Source organism: Triticum aestivum, chromosome 3D (assembly GCF_018294505.1).
Source record: "Triticum aestivum cultivar Chinese Spring chromosome 3D, IWGSC CS RefSeq v2.1, whole genome shotgun sequence".
Classification (NCBI taxonomy): Eukaryota; Viridiplantae; Streptophyta; class Magnoliopsida; order Poales; family Poaceae; genus Triticum; species Triticum aestivum.
The window spans coordinates 478308094-478328938 of NC_057802.1; the positions used below are offsets into that span (position 1 = coordinate 478308094).

At 50.1% G+C, this 20845-nt stretch overlaps 1 protein-coding gene across 1 annotated transcript; it reads right to left on the reverse strand.

Annotated features, from left to right (window-relative positions):
- Positions 1-4114: 4114 nt before the first annotated feature.
- Positions 4115-10394, reverse strand: LOC123079810 (GABA transporter 1). The gene is made up of 4 exons (XM_044502624.1): positions 10121-10394; positions 8246-8476; positions 5047-5462; positions 4115-4961 (listed from the first exon to the last, which is right to left on the reverse strand). Exons 1-4 carry the CDS (start codon positions 10227-10229, stop codon positions 4347-4349), a joined length of 1371 nt encoding a protein of 456 aa, XP_044358559.1. The 5' UTR covers positions 10230-10394; the 3' UTR covers positions 4115-4346.
- Between the last annotated feature and the right edge of the window lie 10451 nt (positions 10395-20845).

Here is a 20845-nt window from a genome sequence, read left to right on the forward strand (position 1 = left end):
TTGAGAGATTTGAACATTCCTATTTGAAGAAGATCCTTCAACCTAGCATTTTCATCAGAAACAGAACCATTTTCCTCGACCGAGGGGTTAGCATTCACAGATGATTCAACATTTGATTCTACATTGGTTCGTTCAAGGCATTTTAAACATGGTGGCTCAAACACTTCGGGTTTTTCTTTAAGTTGTTGGGTGAGAAGAGAATTTTCTCTGACCAAATCCTCATGAGCCTCTCTTAGCGCCTTGAGTTCCTGTTTCCTTTTCAGGTAATCATAGGTCAATCTTTCGTGGTCTGCTGAGAGAAAATCATGAGGATTTGTCAGATCATCCATCTGTGACTTCAGAGTGGAATACTCTTCGGTCAGCGACAAATTTTTCTCCATCTCCTCAACCAACAACCCTTCAGATTTCCTCAGAGTTTTCTCAATTTTCTCAAGAGAATTTTGTTGAATGTTGGTAATTTTTATCAACTTCGCATGGTCATCCTCATGAGAAGAATATTGATCACTTGAGTGAATCTTGTGATTTTTGGAGGATACCTTTTACTTTGAGGCTTTGGCCATGAAGCACTAGGCAGGAGATTCATCATTGCTTGAATGATCTCCGAAGAAGTTGGTTGTAGGTGAAGAGGCACATGCTATGTCATCCATGCCGGAGTCGGAATCCTCATCAGATTCTTCTTCTTCTTCGGAACCTGACGATTCTTCTTCATCAGAATCTATTGCCTTGCCGATGTACGCCTTGGCCTTGCGAGAGGTATTCTTGCGGTTGGAGGAGGACTTGGAAGGATTCCTTGATGAAGATCTTGACAAAGATTTTGAAGTGGAGTTGTCCTTCTTTTTGAAGAATTTCTTCGTTTCCTTCTCATCTTCGGAGTCGTATTTCTTTCTCTTGTTTTTGCCTCGATGGTTGACCGAATCATATCTCCCACTAGCACGGATTTTAGCTTCCAAGAGAGGGCAATCAAAAATGAACTGTCTAGGCTTTTTGCACTTGAAGCGGGTGTATTCTCCAGCGAGTTTCAACGCAGATTTTGAGCCCCCGGAGTTGCTTGAACTTCTTTTTTTGAACTGTCTCTTCTTGTGGAACCGTTGGGATCTTTTTGTGATCAGTGCGAGATCTTTGCTGAGCCTTTCTAGATCATCAGAATCTTCTTCGGCATTTCCATCGGAGGAAGCATCAGCCACAGCCTTGAGAGCATGATTTTTGCGTTGAGTTGAGCCATACATATCTCTTTTCTCTTCTTCTTGTTCCTTGTGAGTGTTCACTCTTTCCATGAGATCAGCGGAGTTGAGGGACTTGAAAGCAGGACGTTCGCGAATCATTAAGACAAGAGTGTCGAATGAATTGTCAAGCGATCGAAGCAGTTTCTTCACAACTTCATGGTCGGTGATATCTTTGGTGCCGAGACCTTGAAGTTCATGCTATGTCACTGAGACGGTCAAAGGTTTGCTGACAGCTTTCATTTCCAACGAACTTGAAGCGATTGACTTTTGCTCATAGAGTGTCAATTCGCTTCCTTCTGAGTTGAAACTCCTTCATTGATCTTCTTGAGGACATCCCACAGCTCCTTTGCAGTTTCACACTGGGAAGGAACTGCGCTCGAGAGAGATTGCCGCCAATCTCATCTTTGGCTTGAGCATCCAACTGAATGAGCTTCTTTTCTTCGTCGGAGGGAGCTTAAGGAATGGCGACTGTGAGCCCGAGCTGCACCACGTTCCACATATCATAATCTATTGCTCGGAGACGGATCTTCATCTTCTCCTTCCAGAAGGGATAGTCCGTCCCATCGAATATGGGAATCTTGAGATGCGATATGTAGTTCACTGAAGACATACTTAAACTTCAAAGTCGTTGGACTAAAATGAGTAGAGTCAAGGAGTACCTTGCTCTGATACCAATTATAGGAACGAAGTATGTCTACCGGGGGAGGGGTGAATGGGAGTATTAAATTTTCTTTGGAAAACTTAAATCTCTCAGAACCCAGCAGCGGAATGAATAAAAAACAAACTATAGTGAACTAAGACAGAGTACGGAAAGGAAACTAAGTCATGCATCGAGGTAAATCATACGAATGAAAATGCATTGAAGGTAAACATGGGTGACAGAGATAACTGAAGATGCTCGAAGGCGACAAGGTATTTGTCCGACCAGTTCGTACTTCTGCACAAGGACTACGTCTGGTTGGAGGGGCTGTGACTTAACACTGAAGATAAACTCTCTTCACCCTATTCTCCTCGACAATCGATTCGTCAACCGATGCCAATTACTCGTGGTAGATACTTGAAGGCGATCTCTGAACCTTTACAGACTTCTTCTTCCAAAACCACAATCACTGTTGGTCTCTAAAGAAATTGACACCTAACCGTCTAAAGAGTTTGCATCTCTCAAGAGTAATAGGCGGAGCGTACTAAACTTAGATTCCAGTGATGTTGAACCACTATCTAATTCTTCGGCTCTAGGGTTTTTCTCTTTGTGGATTTTAAACTCAAATCGCTCAGAGAGGGTTGCTCAACAATCTTCTCAGAATCAAACGGAGCAACCACCGGACAAAGCCGGCGCGGGGTGGCTATTTATAGTCGCAGCCTCCCCATATGGGAAATGGTCATTTTGGACACGAGGTCCAGCCAATGACCAACCGACACGTTTGCAAGGGTCGAATTTTGGAGCAACGGTAACATTTCTTGAGGAACAAGTAATGCTAACTCCTGGGTCCGAGACAAATCTCTCGCAGTAAAGAAGATCAAAGTCTTTTGCTGGCAAGTATTTGCTCGGAGCACAAAGAGATTTCTCTCACATCTTTCATAGGATTTGGGTTTAGCATCAGAGAATCAAAGCTTCGAACGCTACACCCCTCTTAATAGTATGGTGGTCCTATGACTCAAAGAAAGAAGAAGAATAATGAAACAAATGCTACGTCTTCATTTCGTCTTCATTCTACCTCGAACGCAGTCATTTTCTTCGAACAGACACCGAACCAATTGCTTGTACTTCAACAATTTTAGGGGTCACTCTTGTTAGCTTCATCTTCGGTGATAACCTTCGCTGCCACGCAGAGAGATTATCTTCGCCGTTTGCATCAAACTCCTTGATTCTTCAGGGACCTGTTACTCTGTGTGCACTAGCAAACACATAAGTCCCATACTGTTTATGTCAACAAACTCCAAAACATAAGGGGCCTATCATTGCACCAACAATCTCATCCCACTCGAAATTCCGGTGGCCCGCGGCCCCGTGCAGCTGGACCGACCATATGTCATACTCGTGGGCGCCGAGCTCGGTGTTGTGGAAGGATCCGATCCACATTTTCTTGTAGGTCTGGAGATCTATAATCTCCGCGACCCACATACCCAATGCCCGCTGCCGCACACCGTGGTACCGCCTCTGTGGTGGCTGTGGCGCGGGGAAGCCGGAGAGCCTGCCGGATGGGGCGGCGTGAGGAGGATACGCCCGCGCTGCACTCGTGGCAGCGTGGATCCGCGTTGCGGATGGGTGGCGGGGAGCATCGGCCACGGGATCCGGCCATGGCGGCAGCAGTGGGGGAGTCGTCGTCGGCGGGGATTGGGGGGAGGAGAGGCAAGCGAGGCATGGGGAATTGAACTCCAAGTCGGAGCGGTGGAGTTTCTTTTCCTTGCTGGCTAAGCGGTGGAGTAAACTATATACGCGACCATAGCTCTTAGGAGATCGGCTAAGTCCATGTTAAAGGAGTAAGGGTCTGTTTGGTTTGCTGCCCACACTGGCCCTGCCAAAAGATTGGCTGCCTATCAAATCTTGGTCACTGTTTGCTTTGTTGCCAAAATTTTGGTTGCGGATGGATGTCCACCCCTTCCTCACACAGATTCTTGCCAAATAAATGGCCAAATGAGGGTGAGGGATTTCTTGGCCAAAAAATTGGCAAGTCAACTCTTGCCAACATTTGGTAGGGTTAGTGTGGGCATCAACCAAACACACCTTAAAACCGAATTTTTACTCCTCTAACCGGTTTTAGGGGATCGGCTAGAGTTGTTTTTATGTCAGTTGACTCAAACTTGGTTAAATACTGAGATCTAGGTACATCCATTTTGACGATTTCGGTCCACGTGGTTTTGCAGCATTCACAGATACAAGGAAAGCTATATGTAAGAGCACACTTCAACTCTTCCCCTCGAGTATAAGAGTACAGAATTGACGGGCTGAACGCTTGTCGGGTCACATTCATCTGCCTATATAACTTATCCAGAACCGAAACTCGATATGTACTCAGCCGACCAACAATTTCCGACGGTTCGTCGGCAAAGTCGAAGCTCAATGCCAAGCCACAAACGGCGACCTCAGCATATCCCCGCGTACGTACCACGTCAAGCGGAGCCTCACACGTTAGCGAAGAGCTTGTACGTGCCGGCGTCCAGCACGATCTGCCTGACGGCGGCCACGGACGCGACGACGGCGACCGCGGAGAACACGACGGCGATGGCCGTGTTGAGCCAGAAGACGAAGCCCTTCTTGGAGGGCTTGAAGGTGAGGTTGTAGAAGAGCGCCGGCACGGCGAAGTCGAGCGGCATGAAGCCGAAGGCCCCGATGAGCGCGTTCATGTCGCCGAAGAAGGGTATCATGGCGGCGATGGTGGTGCCGAAGGCGACGGCCAAGGTGCGGGACACGAGCCGCGGCACCACGTTCCGCGCCGCGTACTGCCCGGCCTTGGGGTCCGACAGGAGGCCCTCCAGCACCTCGTTGGTCGGCTGCAGGTACACGGTGGCCGTGGCCGACAGCTGCACCAGCGTGAAGAGCTCCGCCATGAGCAGCAGCCACACCGGGATGACGGGCTTGCCGTCCACCATGAAGTTGTTGAGCAGCAGGCCCTGCGCCGCGTTGCCGAACGCCCAGTACCCCGCCGTGGCCACGCTGAAGAAGGTGGTCACCACCACCGCGTAGCACAGGCACAGGCCCTTGAACATCTTCCCCGTCACCGGCGCGGCCACCGTCGCCTAGAATCGCCATGCACAGCAGGTATATGTAATGTAAGTACTTGTGAATCGTAAGAAGCCACGGATCATTCAGACGTTCAGTTACCTGTATCTCGGGGATGATGCCGTTGCCGTAGGTGGTGGCGATGACGGCGAGGGCGTTGAAGACGCCGTAGACGCGGGCATGGGTGTCGCCGACGATGGAGTAGTCCTTGGGGGGCGGCCGGTCGGAGGTGCCGAGGTAGACGCAGCCGGCGACGGCGCAGAGGCTGTAGGAGAGGCAGAGCAGCAGGGAGACGAGGTTGACGTGGCGGAGGGAGTGGAAGGACGGCAGCTGCGCGAGGACGACGAGGAAGACGCCGAAGATGGCCACGAAGACGTAGAGCTTGATGGCGCCGCCGGGGCTGGCGATCAGGTAGATGGCCTTCATGCTCTGGCCGGCGAGCAGCGTGGACGCGACCACGGCGCCGAAGCACACCATGAACTGGATCGGCCCGATGTAGTAGCGCGCCCATCCGGGTCCTGCGTCAGAAAAGGAGTGTTACTAACATTTCTTTCATAACTTGCTCGCTAGAATGTTGTTCGATCTTAGAGCATCTCCAGACGTTCAGCCCCTCAGGGCGCCAAAAAGAGCGGTCTAAAAGCGAACCGGCGCTAGATTGACCCCTAGGGGCGACCTACCTTCCAGCCATGCCCCCAGGCGCCGCCCTCCAGCCGCGGCAAATTCAAATATAGTCATTCCCGCTCACAAAATAGACGCCACAAGTCCGGCGATCAAGCGGCCATAAGTTCAGCGATCGAATGAAAAGTTCGGCGTACAAAAAGCAGAAAGGACGCGCGTGCGCATCAGACGGCGAGGTCGGCCTCCGGCGTTGGCGGAGTCGGCGTGCGCGGGCTTGGCAGGATCTCCGTGCTTGGCGGCGTCGGCGTGGCTTCTGTGCTGCGGGAAGTCTCGGCGGTATCATCGCTCGGGCTTGGCGTCGGCGTTGGCGGCGTCGACGAGGGAAGCTGGTTCAGGATGAGGCCACGCTCCACCAAGTACCACGCCTTGACCGCCTCGTCGGTGCTCTGGAGCATGTCCGCCCCGCCCAGCAGGAAAGCCAGGGCGGTGTTTCTCTTGTTCACGGCGACGTTGGTCCGGAGTAGGTCGAGCTTGACGACGCTGCTCGACATCAACGCTGACCACCGCGCCTTGGTCTTTTCTTCACGAAGGACCGCCCGGGCCTACGCGTCGGCGAGGCAGTGCTCGATGGACTCCTGTACTCGAGCGGTGGCTGCGTCGGCGTGTTTCCCCTTCTTGGCACCTTTGTTGCCGTCCGGCCGCCCTTCTGACGTGCTCGGAGTCAGCGCGTCCGGCTTGTAGGTCTCCTTGGCCATGTCGAGGGCGAACCGCGACCTCCTCGACGATCCCATGCCATTTGTTGCACGCTCCCTGGATACGCCCCCAATGGTTCGCCATCGCCTTCGCCCCGCGCTGCATGTAGACGCCTTTAAAGTAGGGGTCGACGAGCTTGCGCTCGTCGAACTCGGCCTTGATGCGCTCACAGCACATCCCGATGCTCTGGTTCGTGCCGGTGGTCCGGTCGAGGCAGACGACTTTCCATGCTTCGGCAAGGCATTCCTCCTCCTTGGACGCCCACTTGATGCGCGCCTCGCCGGACCTGGCCGCCCGCTTCTTCTTCTTGCGCCGCCTCGCCGGAGCAGTTGCCGGCTCCTCCTCCTCCTCCTCTTCGTACTCCTCCTCCTGCTCCTCCTCGCCGTAGACGTAGCCGAGCTCACCGTCCATGCCGCCGCCGAGAACCACCGTGTCGTCCGGGGTGACGAACCCGGGAGACGCGGCGGCCGCGGTCGAGCCTGTCGCGATGATCTCGTCCATGTCGGCCTCGGTCTCGTTGGTGTCGCCGAGGTGCGAGAAGGGCAGCGCGCCACGGCGGAGAGGGGGCGTCGGGGAGGACGGCGTAGGCAGGCGGCGAGTAGTTGTATGGAGGGTACTGCACGCCGGCGAAGGCGGGCGAGGGCGTGCGCTGGGCCGGGTGTCCATGGGGAAGGTGGCGTTGGGGTTGAACCCACCGTGCGCGTCCTCGTCGGCGTAGCCCGGCGAGGGCGTGCATCCCCATGGCTGCGGCGACGGTGAGCCGACACCTTGCTGGCCCCAGGGCGCGTAATGGGCGTGGCCGCCGGGTGGATTCATCATCCCCGCGCGAGTCACCTCGGCCTCGGCTTGGTCCGCCGACGCCGCAGCCGCACGTGCGGCGTTGTCACGGGCCTTCTTGGCGATTGCCCTGTTCCGCCGGTCGGCGGTGACAGCCTCGCGTCGCTGAACTTCCGCCCTCCACTCGGCGTTTGTCATATCCGGTGGCTTGGACGCCGGCGCCCTCGGCTTCCTCTGCTTCGGCCGGGCGACGGAGGCGGTCGCGGCTGCCGCGGCGCGGGGGACGACGTACTTCTTCGGTGGCATGGCGGCCGACTGGGAGGGAGCTTGGCGGGAGAAATGAAGAGAATGGGAGGAAAGTGGGGGAAAAGTGGGAAGAAACGGCGGGAAGAGGCGCTCGACTCGCCGACAGGGCGGACCCACGCGCCCTTTTCGCTTGTGTCGGCGCCTCCCAGGGCGCCGGTTTCGGGCTGGGTCCGTCGGCACCAGTTTCGGCCCGAGCCGGCGAAAAAGGGCTTCCGGGGACGCGACTGAGCCGTTTTTTCAGCGCCGGCGCGGCAAAAACGCCTGGGAGGGCCTGTTGGGGGCGCGGCTGGAGATGCTCTAACTCTGCTGCACGTATGTAAAACTTGGATGTCTGACGGAGGTCTTTTTTTTTCAGCAAGAAGGTTTGGAAATTTGGCAGAGAAATGAGCTACGGTCATTGCTCGTTTTTCACCTTCGGAAATCGCTCTCCTGCCATGCCATGCCGACGACGAGCCCACAGTACGGTAGTAGTACGTGCGTAGCCCCGCCCACGCCGTCGAGACCAGATCTGTCGCCTGTGCGTGGCGCAGGGGTCGCAAATTATTGGAAGAAGATGCTCACGTGATGGCATCTCATGATCCTTGAGTCCGAAAGGCTGGAGCTAACTGCTGGCTGTCGGCTAGTGCTAGTAGTCCTTGACCACGTGCTTTGACCTCACCTGGATGAGGCATCGGTATGCATGCATGCATGACCAAAGCCAAGATATATGGGGACACTTCCGTGGACTAGTCCAACACGCCCATCATTTCATTTGCCCATCCATCGCTGCCATACACGTACTCCGTACAGATGTCCGGCATGCTGGGTTTTACGCTCGAATCATATGACGGCAGGAGTACGTACTGACCTAGTATGTCGGCGGCCATGTCCCTGAAGCGGAGCTGGCGGCGGCCCTGCTGCGCGTGGTGCTCGAGCACGCGGGAGAGGAGGTTGTAGGAGTAGAAGGTGACGGCGGCGCCGACGACGAGGCACACCATCCCCGCCGACCACCCCAGCGCCGCGAACGCGAACGGCAGGCTCAGCAGCGGCGGCGCCACGATCGACGTCGTCAGGTGGTACCCGCAGTGCAGCCATGACCCTGCAGTATATTTACACATAAACATGTCAGCTCCCGCTCCACGAAACACTGTCTGTTCATTGTCGTCAAGCGAGGATATTTCTGTTAACATAAAATGGCCTAATGTCACGTCCGTGCTGTCAGAAAATGGGGTCGCCGTGCCCACTCCAAGACGATGGCTGCTCGGTCAAAAGTTGCCGGATATCAGAAGCCCCAGGAATCCACCGTGCACCACATCGAAGAAATCACGTGCCGATGATTAACTTGTTTATTATTCCTGCTTGTGCCAAATTTCCTTGGGTGCACGTCAGCGCACTCGACGCTTCTCCTCAGAATCGGAACTCGTCAGGATCGGAACGCCGAGCGTGTGGTTCAGGGGTCAACAGCTCAACATACAAGACGTGCTGCGAGACTTGGCATTGACACTGACAGAAACCTACAGCCGCACCTGTTATTATTCGTCTTCTCTAGCTCGAGTGATGATCATTTAGCGTGGTCTATTTCTTTTTTTGAGAATACTACTACTACTTAATGTTGGTTGTCCAGCGTGTGCAATATGGATGCGCGATGAATGTATTGTATCCGCGAGATGGTGATTGTGTACCAGTCCGATCCGGCCACGGTGCGCACACCACTACACCTCGTTTAGCACAAGGAATTGCCGGAGGTGCAAAATTCAGTGGAAATCCTACGTTAACATTAGCTTATTTTTGACAGTTCCCTAGTAATATAATTATTTAATGCAAGTTGATTTTTTTTAACTTATGGAGCATCATAGTTAGACCAGTTGACTGGCTGCTAAGCAGACTAATATTATGTCGGGGTGATCTGGCTGCACATGTTTAGAGACACTAGATAATATTTAGTGCACATGTTTTCTAGGAATAAGATGCAGTGCACATTTTGCGGGAATGCACATGGAGGAGTATGGTTATCATCCGCAACAACAACAAAAAAGAGGAGTATGGTTATCTATTGATGGCCAGGAATCCAAGCATGCCGCGAGTACTATTGTGTTTTGTCTCTTCTTTCTTTGCTGCTAAAGAACATTTGGGCACGCATGGTGAAGTGGGGAGAGAAGTAAAGAAAAAAGGTGATATTTGCAGGGTGAAAAAGGCAGGTATGTTGAAAGCGCAACTCTCATAAAGTAGACAGTGAAAAAGGGATGAAAGGAGAGACTCTCTTGAAAGGATAGATATGGGCAAGGGGCCAATTCAACACATGCATCCGCTATCCAGCAAGAGCTTTTTTATGATCAGGAGATCATCATAGGTGGAACTTCAATGGCATGACCAAAAAAATCATTGCCTTGTAAACCAAATCTTGCTAGCAGCTGGCCAGCGATTATATATATAATGCGATTACTACTAGGACATCAACCATTTTCAGGCGGAGTAATCAAGCAAAATGACACACATAATCAATCCTGCCTAGCTACACGCCTACATCGATTTTATCTTGCTAGCAAAGCCAAAGCCACCTTGGTGCTTGGGTAGATATATGTACAGTTGGTAATCAGGGCTGCTGTTTTAGCTGGGGCAACCAATCAACAGTTTCATGCAGCAGCAGCAGCATGATCCTGACGCTCGCTCGACGAACACATGCATGTCATGTGCTCCTCTGACGTGCCACAGAAGAGAAAGTGATTAGAGATGAAAGAGGCACCTTTGGACTGGAGGACGAAGAGCGCGCCGGCGTCGAGCTTCTGGCCGACGGTGTCGCCGCCGGCCTCCATCTTCTTCGCCTCCTCCTCCTCCCTGCTCGGAGCCCCCATGCCGTCTAGCTAGCTAGCTCTAGCTCTTACAGGCAGGGGCAGGACTCACCCGGAAAGAAAGGTGGCTGGCCGAGCTACCAGTGGCAGACTCACACCTCGCGAAAATAATTTCACCGGTCGAGAAACTTCTCTGCCCCTTTGCTCGACCGATGTACGCACGGAGCGGAGAGCTGAGCTACCCCCTATATAGGCGCCGCGGTGCCGTGCTGAAAAGCCGACTAATGTGAGCGCACGCCAAGAGCGCGCGCACGCTTCAGGCTCCTGAATCCTGATTCCCTTTGGCCGCTTCACCGGCAAATCAACCGAACCTACAGCGAAATACTCCCTTTCCTATAATATAAGAGCGTTTTTGACGGAGAGAGTAATTAACACGTTGAGGCATGTGATTTTTTTTCTTGAAAAAAAACAACGGCATGTGATTATACTGAATATCACACCCAGGTTTCGTTGTCTCGACGGATGGAACGACCGGGGCGTGCCGACGGGGCGCATCTTGCTGACGGGACAGTGGAGAGGGCGTACATGGTTGAGTCCATTGCTGCGTAGATGCGTGTGACAAGTTGCCCACCGATTGATGAACAGAAGTGCAGGTGTAGGAGCAGGAGTTTTCGTTGCCGGCCATGGCGCCAGGCTTGGCCGCTAGCTGGGTTTGTTGGCAGTGCGTATCAACGGGATGTTGAGGGCACGACGGGGACGCGCCGGGGGAGGAGGATCTCAATAGACTGCAGTGGGTAAGTAGCGTTCGCTGTCATGGCAACTGCAACAGTCCGATCCACAGCCACAGGTGGCGCCTTCTGACATAAATAAACCGGTGATCTTCGAATCTTTGGATCGATGGAATCGACTAAGTTGCCAGGTTATCAGCCTCCTCTGGCCTATCAACTTGATTGTTCTTTAGGTCGGGGTTATCGATCAGCTTCAGAGCTTAATAATTTTCTTTTAAAAAAACTTCAGAGCTTCAGAGCTTAATAATTTTCTTTTTGCAGCAAGTATGCTGTCACAGCTGAGATACTCCTACTGACAGGCTCTCTCGGTCTCAGGCTCGCTCAACGACTCGATAACTCATGGACTGAAATCTGTAAGATTCGCAATCACAACCACTTGCTATTTTGCAGTTTCTGAGGAAAAGAATATTGATAATCAAATCTCGTGGGAGACCTTGTGTGGTGGCATGATGAACTTCAACGCGATTACGTTGCAGGTGTTGACTTCACAAGCTCGAATGCGCTCGCTCATCTTCAACGGTTGGTTAACTGATGTGATGTTCTTTGACTGCTTCGCACAACTTGCTAGGTGCACGTGCTGTGTATAATAATAAGCAAACACTTTGCATGCACCGGAGGAGTAAAACTTTTCCACAATTGCTGGCTTGCAGCCTGCATTTTCTTCTTTGACAATGTACTGGATTCTTGGTGCCTGCGGGTGCACGCCGCTCTCCTCTCCATTATAATTATTAAGCACTCTTTCATCCCCGTCAAATCAAAATAAAATAAAATTTAGTGCCTTGTCAGTGCGTATTTATCGATCAGTTGATGCGACACCGCAACAGAAAATCTACTCCTTCACGTTTACCGGAAAAGAGGGGGCATTTACTAGTAACAACATTTCACCTAACCAGGGTTCAAACCTCAAAGTGATATTGAACCCCTTCACGTTGATCTGCCATCTTGACAAGTCGACGTGGTAGGCGACGTGTTGTTCGCGGCACGGGCATGGGCGTGTTTTTTCTACCGGAAAAGAGGGGGCAGGGGAGGAGGTTGTCTAAAGCTGGAGACCCGGACGCACAAAAAAGTTCAGAGAAGATTGGATTTGCCGTGGAAAGGGCGTCCACTGATGACCGATCACCGTGAGTGGGTTATGGTAAAACAGTGCCAAAGCCAGGAACAGGCGGCCAGGTTAATTGCCGCGTCAACCTGTGATCATGCCGGAGAACCGTTCGACGGAGACGCCCGGTGATAAAGGACGGAGAGGGAAACTTCTGTTCTCGTCAGTGGGTAGTGCCCGTGTGATTTGGAACAGAGAGCGTGTATGTCTCATGGTCTCCAATGAGCCTTTTTGAATTAGCCACTGCTGGTTACATATCATCATGACGAGTGCCGCACGTACTGTGAATGCACTGTAATTGAAAATGTATTGGTCAGTTATTTTCTTTTGAGCGAAAAAAGGGCGTTTCCTCTCGATTTTTATTAAAGAAACCAACTGGTTCAACTACGAGCAGCACTAGAACTAACACCAAGCTCAAAAGACAAGAACATGGTGCAAACTTAGGCATACCCAATCAGATCTTGGTCCGCAAACTCAGAAAGGTTGGGCAGCGCCTTTCTGAATGGAGTAGGGGTCTCTTCTCAAAGGCAAAAAATCAGCTGCATGCGGCCCTTTTGGTGATCCTGCACCTTGACATCGCGCAAGAAAACATACATCTTTCCACCGACGAGGTTGATCTAAGGGCCAGGCTAAAGAGGAAGGTTATAAGCCTGGCCGTGCTTGAGAGGGCTCGAAAAAAGCAATGCGCGAGAATCGCAAATCTTAAAGAAGGAGATGCAAATACCAAATTCTTCCATCGCCGGGTTAATGCTAGGAGGAGAAAGAACCATATCCATAGACTAAAGCTTGGCCAGGGTTGGGTCACTGACCATGATGCTAAGAAGAAGATAATTCACGACCATTTTTTTAATGAGCCTTTTTGAATTAGCCACTGCTGGTTACATATCATCACCCCTCGCCCCTCGCGTCGCCCCCGCGGGCGACCCGGGGGGAAAACCCTAGCCGCCGCCCCTCGAGTCTCCTCCTCCTCTCCCCCTCCTCGCCGCCGTCCATAGCGCCGCCGGGCGAAGCCTGGCCGGCTGGGCGGCGGCGCGGCTTCTCCCCATCCTCTTCATCTTGGCTGGCGCGGGACAGCGGGATCCAGAGGAACGCCGGGCGAACGTGGGGTCCGGCGGCGCGGCGGGTGGGTCTCCCATCGGCGTCGTGCGCGGCGCGGCGGTGGCGACCTGCGTGTCGTGAGGTGGTGGCTGCGTTGGCCTGACCGGTGGTCGCGGGTGCCGCCGGATCCAGATCGGATCCGTCTGGATCCTTTCTTCGGACTCCGTCGGCCGGCGCGGGGTGGTGATGATTGTCGCTGGCCATGTCGGATCGTTGGATTCGGCGTCTGGAGATCTACAAGGAGTTCCTTTCTGGTGGGTTGAGCCCCATGGCTCTTTCATCTTCGCGGGTTTCGGATCGTGGCTTGCCGGATCCGGAGTACACGGAGGTTTGGTGGATAGGATGGGGACCGGAGAAAACTTTGGTCGGCGTGTTCGGCCCGGCATCGGCGACGTCACTTGACGCCGTTACCCTTCCTGGAGGCGAAGCCGAGGTCCCCCCCTATCCACCCCCGAACCCCTCCCGGACGAAAGTCCAAAATTCAGTCTGGATTGGGCGGCGGCGGCGTTCTGCGCGTCGTATCCTCCATGGAGGCGCCGTCTTGGGAGGAACTGCTGTTCGGGGGAGAGATGTTGTGGATGGTGGGCTCCGAGTAGCTCCAGCAGTGGCGATGGTGTGGAGGTTGCCAGGTGGTGCGGCGTTGTATCTACCGCGTCATTGACGACGAGTGGTGGCGGCATGGTGCAACTGCATATCGACGACGGATGCGGCTGGATGGACGAGCGCAGGGTGGTCGAGCTGTCTGGCGCCATGGTGGCGTCGACGGCAGGCCTGGCAAGGTCTGTGCGTCAGTACCTGCTCTGGAGATGGATTGGTGGAAGAAGGCGGCGGCAGCCTCGGTGAGTGTGTTGGACCGGCATGTGACCCAGTCCCGGTATGTGGCTAGGATGGGGCATCCTACATTAGATGTTAGGATTTGGTGCGATGTCTGTTTGGTATTAGGCTCGGATATTCGGCACCACTGCATCAAGGGGGTAGGAGTAGCGACAGATGTTGCCTAGATGGTGGCTTCAGGCTTACTGATGTACTACTTTGTAAGGTTTTTTGTGCTTAATAATTAATAAAGTGGCCGTATGCATCGTCCAGATGCAGAAGCCGGGGGTGCATCCTTCTTTAAAAAAAAACATATCATCATGACGAGTGCCGCACGTACTGTGAATGCACTGTAATTGAAGATGTATTGGTCAGTTATTTTCTTTTGAGCGAAAGAAGGGCCTTCCCTTACGATTTCTATTAATAAAGAAACCAACTGGTTCAACTATAAGCAGCACTAGAACTGACACCAAGCTCAAAAGACAAGAACACGGCGCAAACTTAGGCATAATCAAGAATGCCACCACACATCAAACGTCAAACATCAGTTCAAACGAAACCAAACCAGCCTCCCAGGCACAAGCGGCAGGTGAGGTAAACCACGGACACCAGCTTAAAGTCTCGGCCTAAAACAGACTTAATTCTTTTATTCCAGACCACAAAAGCTAGCATGAGCAACTACAGAAAGGAAGAGCAGAAACTCCCAGCACAAGGAGCATCACGATGTCCACCAGCTCACATCACCCGTCCAAGCGCAGCACATTGAACCTCTAATCTTGTGAAGCTTTGTAGACATCATTTGCTACATGTTCTAGTGGTTTTGTTCCCAGCTCCAGCAGCTCTATGTTTTGCTCCTTTTGTCTGCAAGATAGACCATCCCACAATCCAATGGCACATTAGTTTGACCAAAGTCATGGAATCACAATAACTTTTTTTTAATAAAAAAATCACACCATTTCTACACTTCCAGATAGTCCAGAAGAGAGAAGAAATCCCAACCAATACCATTTTTTTTGTCATTTTTTTGAAAGGTTTTAAGCCAAAGCATTCTTCTATTAAAGAGGGAGTGGATCTCAACCCAAAAGTACATTTCAGCAGTCTTAACACGAGAGAAGCAGCAGAACAGGTAAACATCAAATGATTAACTGTTTCATCTTTGCCACAAAACACACATATTTTACTCCATTTCCACCCACTCTTAAGGAGGGAATCCATAGTTAAGATACTTTTTGTATTAACCAGCCATAAGAATACCTTAATTTTAACAGGAACCTTTACTTTCCGCAGAAATTTCTGTGGAAAGTAGCATTCTACAACTATCAGTTCTCTATACAAGCATTTCACTGAGAATTTTTTGTCAGCACTCAGGGACCGTTCCACCATATCTTTGTCCACAACCATATATATTTCCTCACATCTAGTTTTCAAATTATTCCATAGATCTAAGGAATCGCCATGGAGGGTTCTTCTAAACTTGAACCCCTCCCCCCCACCCTCTCTTAATGGCTTCATCCACAGTTATATTATGGTCAAAGCAGAGAGCATAGAGTCTAGGATATTCATATTTAAGGGCCTTTTCATCTACCCAAACATCTTCCCAAATTTGGTATTCCTCCCATCCCCAAAAAATTTCTTTGCATATCTATAGAAAATATCTTTGACTTTCAACATGCTAGACCAGAACTACGAGTCACCAACTTTCTTCTTCACTCTGGAAATGCATCTATCGGGCACATATTTCTCAAGGAGGACTGACTGCCAAAGCGCTTCTTCTGTCTCCATCTTCCAGAACCATTTGGCCAACAAGGCTTTATTCATAATATCCAAGTTAAGAATCCCCAAACCCCCAAACTCTTTTGGGAGGCAACAAGATTTCTAGTTAACTAAATGGTCCTTCTTCCCATTTTCATCTCCCGACCAGACCAGTCTGGCTCTGTAGAAGTCAGCTTTCTTCACAATGCCAGCAGGTATGGGATAGAAGGACATCATAAACAGAGGAATATTAGTTAAACAAGCTTGCACTAGGGTAACCCTACCAGGAATAAATCCCAGGGGCTTTTCCTACCAACAGCTACATCTTTTTTCAATTTTATCCACCACCCAGGTCCAATGCTTGTTTCTAATTCTAATATCTGACACATGCATACCAAGATATTTCATGGGTAATTATCCCATCTTGCATGTAAAGATTTCCTGGAAAATGTTTTGTTTACCCATAGCTTATCCAAATAAAAAGAGCTCACTTTTATGAAAATTGATTTTAAGCCCTGACATCTGTTCAAAGGCACATAGAATAAATTTCAAGTCTAAATCATCTTTCAATAGAAAACTGTGTCATCTACATATTGCAGCATATTGACCCCTTTATTTGAATTTCCCCCTAGGAATCCCTTAACCACATCATTTTCCTTGGCATTATCCATGATAACAGCAGGAGCGTCAGCTGCTAGATCAAAAAGTAGAGGAGATAAAGCATCTCCCTACCTCGGCCCCTTGAAAGTTTTAAAATAGGGACCAATTTTGTCATTAACTCTCACCCCTACATGTCCCCCTCTTATAGTTTTCATAGCACAATCACACCATTTGTCAGGGTACCCTTTTAATTTTAGCATCTGAATAACAAAATGCCATTTTATTTTGTCATATGCTTTCTCAAAGTCTACTTTGAAAACCAAAGCACTTTGTTTTTATGTATGAATGGAATTGAGTGCCTCATGCAGCACCACCACCCCCTCCATAATATATCTCCCTTTAACAAATACAGTTTGGGTGGTAGAAATCACCGGCGACACACATTTACTCAATCTATTCGTTAGCACCTTAGTGCTTATTTTGAACTGGCATTCAAAAGACATATGGGTCTAAACTTCTGAATTTGTTTTGCATCTCCAGTTTCAGGGACAAGTGTGATAATACCATAACTCAACCTGGCTATATCTAAAGTACCATTAGCAAAGTCATCAATTAAAGCTTTCAAAGTCTCATTTAACTAAATCGCAAAATTGCTGGTAAAATCCAGCAGGGAAACCATCTGACCCTGGACATGTATTGGTCAGTTGGACGAGTATTTTCTTTTTGAAAAGGAGGTTGAAACCGCCGGCCTCGGCATGCATGCTTGTGATTCACACAACTAATTTTCATTCATTATTGAACAGAGTATAGAACCAATGCAACCATCCGCGAATCATTACAAGGTATGAGACACCTAAAAGTAAGTCTACATCTTTCGCAACAACACCTTCAAAAGGGATAAACGTTCTCGCGTCATCATCGACATGTTCGGCCTAAGACGGCCTGGACAAGGATTTTCATCTGGTTGCCAAGACCAATCAATGAAGGCTAGCGCAACACAAGTAGACAATGCCTCCAGTAAGATAATGTCGCAAGTTCGTCGCTGTTGAGCCCAACCAATAAATGTTAGAACAAGAGATTTACTCTGGACATGAAGCGGTGTTCCAATAAGCATCTTTCACTAGACAATTGCATCCGCCAATACTCCAAGCCAGGCCAAAAAGGAACCAACAGATTGGTGGGATGACTTCTTCCCAGCTTAGACCACTGTCTTGGCCATCACGGGACTGCCCATGTCTCGGCGTGGATCTGTCCGCTGCCATTCCACATCGGCGCGAGATGCACTGCAACATCCATCATACCATTGGAGGCACTGCTCCGATGTTAGATGTCGGTAAGGTATCGCCAGTGTGCTCCAAACTCACCAATGCCAGAAGTTGTCGTTGCCGCCATGATCGTGTGCGATAGTGCGGTCAATCACCCACAAGTAATTTAGGGGAAACATGTGTGATAGTACATTTATGTCTGACGGGTGGTGGACAGAAAATTGTGTGTGATCCTTTTGAAATACATATTCAGAGACCCAAGACATAATTAATGACAACAGAGATCCATGAGTAAAAATAGTTCTAACAATACTAAGTCGTAATAGACAAAGGTTGCTGACATGGGGGAAAATGGGTCTATCAGGTTCTTGGGTAGTTTTCCAAATTGATCTGCAAGTCAATATTTTGCTTTGAATTACCTCATGTCTGTTAGTTGTTAGTATTATCTGCAAGTCAATGATTTTTCGTCAAGTCTACGTGCAACTGAACAATTAGATGCAGATGTATATTAGGCACACACAGGTCAAACACAGTACATAGTTGGTACTACTCTACCACAGGTCAAACATCAATCTTCTATATCTACTAGCAAAAAAACCGTGCGTTGCAACGGAGACATAAATATTTTGTAGTTCAATACCAATTATATGTGACATTTCTGTTAACCTGCAGAACATCAGAAATTATAGAATAATGACGCCTACAAATAACAATGCACCAGGAGAAACAAAATCACCTTTTTAAGTAAAAAAACCCTGAGCCAACATTCAAGTAATTTAGGTGCTGAGCTTTGTACATAGTACTCCCTCCGTAAAAAATAAATATAAGAACGCTTAGGTTTTTAAAAGTAGTGATCTAAACGCTCTTATATTTCTTTATAGAGGGAGTACTATGCTACATTACACGGTGGTGATGATACAAGCAGGAGAAAATTGAGTATTGATAATCCTCAAGTGCAGGGAATCATCGTAGCAATTCCCAAAGGTGGAAGTGATAAGTATGGAGTGTCGAACCCACAAGGAGCTAAAGGTAAGAACAATATGCTCTCAAGTCATATCTGCCACTGATACGACTCTATGTACACCGAACGTTTGCTTTCAACTAGAAACGAGAAATAAAACTACGTTGTGGGTATGAAAAGGATAATTTTGCATGGTATCGGAGAGCTAAAATATAAAAGTAGGTGATGTTATCATAAAGTTAGAATATATTACTTAAGTATTATAAATAGCGAGTGTGGAATAATGATGGATCGATGTGCGAAATTGTCCTAGGCAATCGTTAACAAGACCGATAGTCGTCATTGCAATTTCATATGAGGGAGAGGCATAAGCTAACATACTTTCTCTTCTTGGATCATATGCACTTATGATTGGAACTCTAGCAAGCATCCGCAACTACTAAAGATCATTAAGGTAAAACCCAACCATAGCATTAAAGCATCAAGTCCCCTTTATCCCATACGCAACAACCCCCTTACTTGGGTTTATGCTTCTGTCACTCAAGCAACCCACTATAAGCGAATCATGAACGTATTGCAACACCCTACATCGGGAATCCCTCACTCTTGCGCGACACAGAGGGCACAATAGGACAGCACCAAAATAAAACATACAACTCATACCAATCTAGAACATCAATCAACCCAAAGACAAAGGATATCTACTCAAAACATCATAGGATGGCAACACATCATTGGATCATAATATGTGGCATAAAGCACCATGTTACAAGTAAGCTAACCATGGCAAGAGCAAGTTCACATCATGAAAGGATCAACTACAACAACCTTGACAAAATTGAATATCATGTTAACATTCTGCCAGAAACATTTTATAGCAAAAGTGGAGCAAGATTGAGACATGCTATGGCACTCCATAATTACAAACAGTGCCATGGATGGATAAAGCATAACCATACGTTCAAAACATCCTTACTGAAGTATCTCAAAATATGCATGGATCTCTCTGTAGACACATGGATACATGGCAACAAAATAACAGCAGTCACAGACTTAGCAAAATTCTAAGTCCCTGAAAACAGAAACATCACGAAGCCTAATTTGCATGCTTGTGCTAGTCACCACATAGATCACAAAAATACATGGCATACACCTCTGTAAAGATGGCATGGCATAGATCAAAACACCTGTAGAGCTCATGCCCATAAGATGCACACATCAAATGCAACAAAATAACAAAACATCAAGTTCTGATAAGTAACAGCAGTAAACATCATATAGCACTCTTGCACCAGAGATTTGGGCATCAAGATGGACTCAAACGAGCATGGCACAATGGAACAAAATGAAAAGCATCTCGTAATGAACATTTCGATATATTACACGCACGAAACGGAGCTATGTGCAAGGAGTTATGATGCAGAGAACATGGCAACAGAGTGCAATATTTTTAGGACTTGGAGAAAATCGAGGGGAGGGGAGAGGTCAACCTCGCGGATCCAGATCGAGATGTGGCGCGGCTCGCCGGAGAGGGAGCTGCTGCTCGCCGGGGAAGAGGCGGAAGAGGCGGCGGCGGCCGGCGGAGTTGGAGAGGAGGGAGGCGGAGGCGCGGGCGGCGGGGCGCCGGGCGCGCTCGGGCGCGGGCGTGGAGGCGGACGGGCGGCGGCGCGCCGGGCGAGGTCGCCGGAGCGGCGGACGGCGGGAGCTCCGGTGGCGGGGTCCGGCAGGCGGCGGGGCTGAGGCGCGCTCGGGCACCGGCTCCCGCGGGTGGAGGCGGCGGAGATGGGTTCGGGGGGCCGAGCGCGGGCCGAGCGGGCCGGCGGCGCGGGGAACGGCGGCGCGCCACGTGGCGACTCCTGGTTGGTCGGGCGCGGCGGCGGGTTTCGTCCGGCGCCGGGCGGACGTGTCCGGCACACGGAGGGAACAAGGCTAGGGTTTTGGGACCCGAAATTTGGAGGAGGAAGCACATATTTATAGGTAGAGGGAGCTAGGAGACTCCAAATGGAGTGCGGTTTTCGCCCACACGATCGTGATCCGACGACGGAGAGCATGGAGGGGACTTAGAGGGGTTATTGGAATGTTTGGAGGGGGTTTTGCTGCAACACACAAAAGACCTTTGCGGTTACCCGGTTAACGTTGGAGCATCAAACGACCTCCAAATGGAATGAAACTTGACAGGTGGTCTACCGGTGGTGTACCAAGCCCACTTGGCAAACCTCGGTCCATTCCGAGAACGTTTAACACCCGCTCACGAAAAGAAACAAGAGGGGTGCGCCGGTGCATGTGGGAGTGTCGGATTGCAA

Coding starts and splice junctions, on each gene's coding strand:
- LOC123079810 (XM_044502624.1), bottom strand. CDS start 10,229: ATGGGGGCTCCGAGCAGGGAGGAGGAGGAGGCGAAGAAGATGGAGGCC. Junction 5,463..8,245: donor CATGGCCGCCGACATACTAG/GTCAGTACGTAC, acceptor TTTCTGACGCAG/GACCCGGATGGGCGCGCTAC. Junction 4,962..5,046: donor GCATCATCCCCGAGATACAG/GTAACTGAACGT, acceptor TGGCGATTCTAG/GCGACGGTGGCCGCGCCGGT.